Raw genomic sequence first — 3,993 nt, 5'->3', positions numbered from 1 at the left:
ATCTAATGACTTTAAATTTTTCTTGGTAAATAAAATGATAATAATTAATGGTTAAAATAAAACAAGGATTGAGTTTACAATTGCCAGACTCTTGTTATGCATGCATTGATGATCCGACTTGGTTTGTAGATGTTCTTGTTGCTCTCCGTTGTATGGGTTGTTTCCTAATCTTCTAGTATCACTCACTAGTTTGACTATGCCTTACACATCTAGAATCATACTTGAAACCGTTGATAGGAGCAGGGTCCTTACGGCTGTGTCATAAACTGAGACTTCCACATGGTTGGATGGATAAATAGTTAAACTATTTACTTAGTAAGCTAGTCCTCACTCTGCATTTAGGGTGGGGCTTAATTAGATTGGTTTACATTTATACATTTAAATGATAGTTTTCATACACTTATTGAACGAGAACCAAGTGCTGAGTTAAAAACTAAATTTTCAAGCGTTCCAAACCATTAGATGTCGCACAATTAAGCCGGTACAGTACAATGCAGTTGTCAATGCATAAATTTCTGGCTTGTGCTCTGCGAAATTTCCACGTAGGCAGGCGCTAGTATATTTATGGAAAAAGGGCGTTTTTCTGTTTTACGGTGCATCTGCACTCTGTAATCTGGTTGGTGCATGGTTAATAACTAGCTCTTTGTGCGGTGAAAACGACATCATTTTGGCAGCGCACACAGACAAAGGCGGCAATAGGAAAGGAAAAGTTGTGGTGGATCCGGAAAAACGGCCATAAAGGAAGAGAGAGGTCGGAGGGCCGGAGCAGAATAAATTCGTAACTAGTAATTACTACGGCATGTGAGGTGGTCGTTGGAGAGCAGTAGGCGGTGGCATTCAATTCCAAGCGCGGACTTCCAATCACGTCGATCCGCGTAGGTTTTTCCTATCCGATAAGAGTGGGCTGCCGCAGCTCATTTGCCGTGCGTGTTGGTTGGGCCCACCTCCGCCGCGTCCGGAGAGGGGTCCGAGGAAGCGCACGACACGACTACTGCACACGCAGAATAAGCCCGGGCGACAGAAGCCCAAGTCTGATCTCTGAACTCCTTGCCGTGCGTGCGTTCTCTGCCCAACCCTCCGTGCGTCCTCTGTTCACGTCGCTCGAAACACTTTCCTACCGATCGAGAATCCATCCGCCTTTGCTCGCTTATTTCTGACTTTCTGCCAATCATTTTTTTTTTTCTTTTTTTTTTTTTTTTGAGAGAAACTTTCTGCCGATCAATTTATTTTGGATATAGCTGCAAGTCATCCTTTCTTATTCTTCACATCTCACACCAGCACGGACGCAGATAATTAAAGCGTAGCGGTTTTCCTTTTCTTTTACCATAAGCAGCACGTCAATTGGCGGCCCCACCACGAATGGGCAGCGCGGCCCACCCCCAACCTCGCACTAATTCAACAACAAATTAAGACCCGTCGTCTTTTTCCTAACCCTGTCGGTGGACCAGCCCCTCCCGCTCCCCTCTTCGGGAGCTCCGCCCGTACAGACCATATAATTCTAAGCCGTGAGTCTTGGAGCGCCCACCCGCCATGCCGCAGCACAACGCACGGAGGAAGAGGAGCAGGAGCAGGAGCAGCAGGTGCAGGACATGGGCGACGTCAAGGCCGAGAGCGTCGTCCTCCGCAGTCGCCATATAGAGAGGACGAGGGACGCCCATCCCTCCAAGGCGACGGGGACCACGAGCGGCAGCCGAGCCAAAGCTGCTTCAATCGACGGCTCTCCCCGCTCCCTCCTAAACGGACGGAGCCATCATCATCATCATCATCATCACCACACTACTCCTGATCATCCCCAGTATCCTTCTAGCGCCGACCCCCAGCTGTCGTCAGCTGCTCTCGCCAGCAGGATGACGTTTCTGCCGCCATCCGAAGAAATTAAAGCCCACGGCAAATTTGGGAAAGGGGCGGCAGAGGCGCCCTCTTTAGCTGTTGAAGGGAGCTGCAGGTCCGTGGAGGACGTTGTCGGCATTATAAGGCACCATCCCATCCCCTTCGCATTCGGGCTCTCCCTTCTCTTCTTCATGGGCGTCGAGTACACCCTCCGCATGGTCCCCTCGTCCTCCCCGCCTCTCGACTTGGGCTTCATCCTCACGCGCTCGCTCCACACCCTCCTCGCCTCCAGCCCCGCTCTCAATTCTGCCCTTGCGGCTCTCAACACTGTACGTATCCTCGGTATCAATTAGCTAGCAAATTCCGTCCCGTCGTCAGAATTCCTAAACATATTTCGTCACTGAAAGTGGGAGATTAGGCCTGAATGATGCCGATCGACCAAGTTAATTATTTGGGATTTCGCAGGTGTTCGTGGGCATGCAGGCGACCTACATAGTGTGGACCTTGCTGGTGGAGGGAAGGCCGCGTCCAACCATCGCGGCTCTCTTCATGTTTACATGCCGAGGAATACTGGGGTGCTCCACCCAACTCCCGCTGCCACAGGTAGGCCGCCGGCCCGCCGCACCGCGTGGACGGTTGGATGCTTGGTCGATTGGTTAGAAGTTTTTGAATGATTAATTAATTGACAAGCCCCTCGGGCCGGTTCTTCTTGGATGATAAATTAATTGCATATATATAATTATTATAATATATGATATGATGTGCGGGCCTATATTATTATGCAGGGCTTCTTGGGTTCGGGCGTAGATTTCCCGGTGGGCAATGTCTCCTTCTTCCTGTTCTTCTCGGGCCATGTGGCAGGGTCCATTATTGCCTCGCTGGATATGAGGCGGATGAGGCGATATGAGATGGCGTGGGTCTTTGATGCCCTCAACTTGCTGCAGGGGATAAGGCTGCTCGCCTCCAGAGGACATTACACCATTGACTTAGCCGTCGGGGTCGGTGCCGGTTTCCTCTTTGACATTCTCGCCGGCAAGTACGAAGAAAGCAAGAAACATGCCCACTAATTCGAAGCATATGACTAATGATTGTTTAGGAAGAGAGTACACCGCGAGCTGATTCGATTTCTGCCTGGAGCATGCCCTGTTTGCTTCCTGACTATCAGCATTTTTTTGAAAATTCCCTTTCTCTTCCAACAGACCCTTACATTATAACACAGCTTCCCTCTTATTAAATATTTTTTGCTATTATTATTATTATTATTATTATTATTATTCTAGTAGACTGCATGGATGATGGATAGATAGGAAAAACGACATGACTAGGCCTTCATTCACTATGTATGCAAACTTGAATGCCGATGGCATAGAAATCACCCCCGATAATTAGTGGGATGAAATTCTCTCTTTGAACAATTTTGAGTCGTTAAATCAACAATCTACGTGGGCTCAACTTGTAAAAGCATTTGGATTGCCCAGCGTCCACGTGCGGCCTAACAAAGCATTGATTGGACCTCTAAAAATGTGTAATTTGAAATGTGGTAAATCAAGAAATTAGCACTACATATAATATAAAGAATATCATCTCCACTATCTGTTTAAATGTGTCTACTAAGGTTGCCAATAGGCAGAAACAATACATGCTAAATCACTAAATCACAAACCATTCATGATAAATAACTTGATGATTGATGCTTAAGATTCTAAGTTTAAAGTCTAATTATTTTATATTTCTAGCTGATTTTATTTTTTAAAAAATAAACAAAATAAATAATATGCTATTTATATACATATACATGCTAAATCAATTTTGGACCAATCATGTCAAAAGCACCAAAGTACATTGGAATATCTTGTGAAAGCTGGCTTGCCAAAAAAATTTACCAAATGTGAAGCTCCTGCATATCCCAAGATGACTTATGCAGCCCACTCGATCTATCAACAAGCTCCAGCAAATTCCAGGGTGGCTTTGTGCATGATACAGGATAACATGAAGCTACACTATTGTGTGACACTGAATAGTTTTTCTAGTCACCCGTGAGCTGGCAAACACTACTTGAAACATCTATCAATATCTTCATCTGCTTAGGGCTGGCAAACGAGTGAGCCAGCTCGTGTTCGACTCGTGTTCGATTCGATATTCGGCTTGTTCAAGCTCGGCTCG

The 3,993-nt window shown here is 46.4% G+C and overlaps 1 protein-coding gene across 1 annotated transcript; it reads left to right on the top strand.

The window, feature by feature from the left end:
• Positions 643-3,104, top strand: LOC109709787 (phosphatidylcholine:diacylglycerol cholinephosphotransferase 1-like). Its single transcript, XM_020232109.1, has 3 exons — positions 643-2,159; positions 2,296-2,433; positions 2,616-3,104. The coding sequence occupies exons 1-3, from the start codon at positions 1,590-1,592 to the stop codon at positions 2,895-2,897; spliced, it is 990 nt and encodes a 329-aa protein (XP_020087698.1). The 5' UTR covers positions 643-1,589; the 3' UTR covers positions 2,898-3,104.

This window comes from Ananas comosus, linkage group 5 (genome assembly GCF_001540865.1).
Source record: "Ananas comosus cultivar F153 linkage group 5, ASM154086v1, whole genome shotgun sequence".
NCBI classification, from domain to species: domain Eukaryota; kingdom Viridiplantae; phylum Streptophyta; class Magnoliopsida; order Poales; family Bromeliaceae; genus Ananas; species Ananas comosus.
This window is presented reverse-complemented; position numbering and strand designations above follow the sequence as displayed.

What these genes read in the sequence shown, in the direction of transcription:
- LOC109709787 (XM_020232109.1), top strand. Translation starts at nt 1,590, where the DNA reads ATGGGCGACGTCAAGGCCGAGAGCGTCGTCCTCCGCAGTCGCCATATA. An exon ending in CCCTTGCGGCTCTCAACACT is followed by an intron (nt 2,160 to 2,295) that starts GTACGTATCCTC and finishes GGGATTTCGCAG; the next exon opens with GTGTTCGTGGGCATGCAGGC. An exon ending in CCCAACTCCCGCTGCCACAG is followed by an intron (nt 2,434 to 2,615) that starts GTAGGCCGCCGG and finishes ATTATTATGCAG; the next exon opens with GGCTTCTTGGGTTCGGGCGT.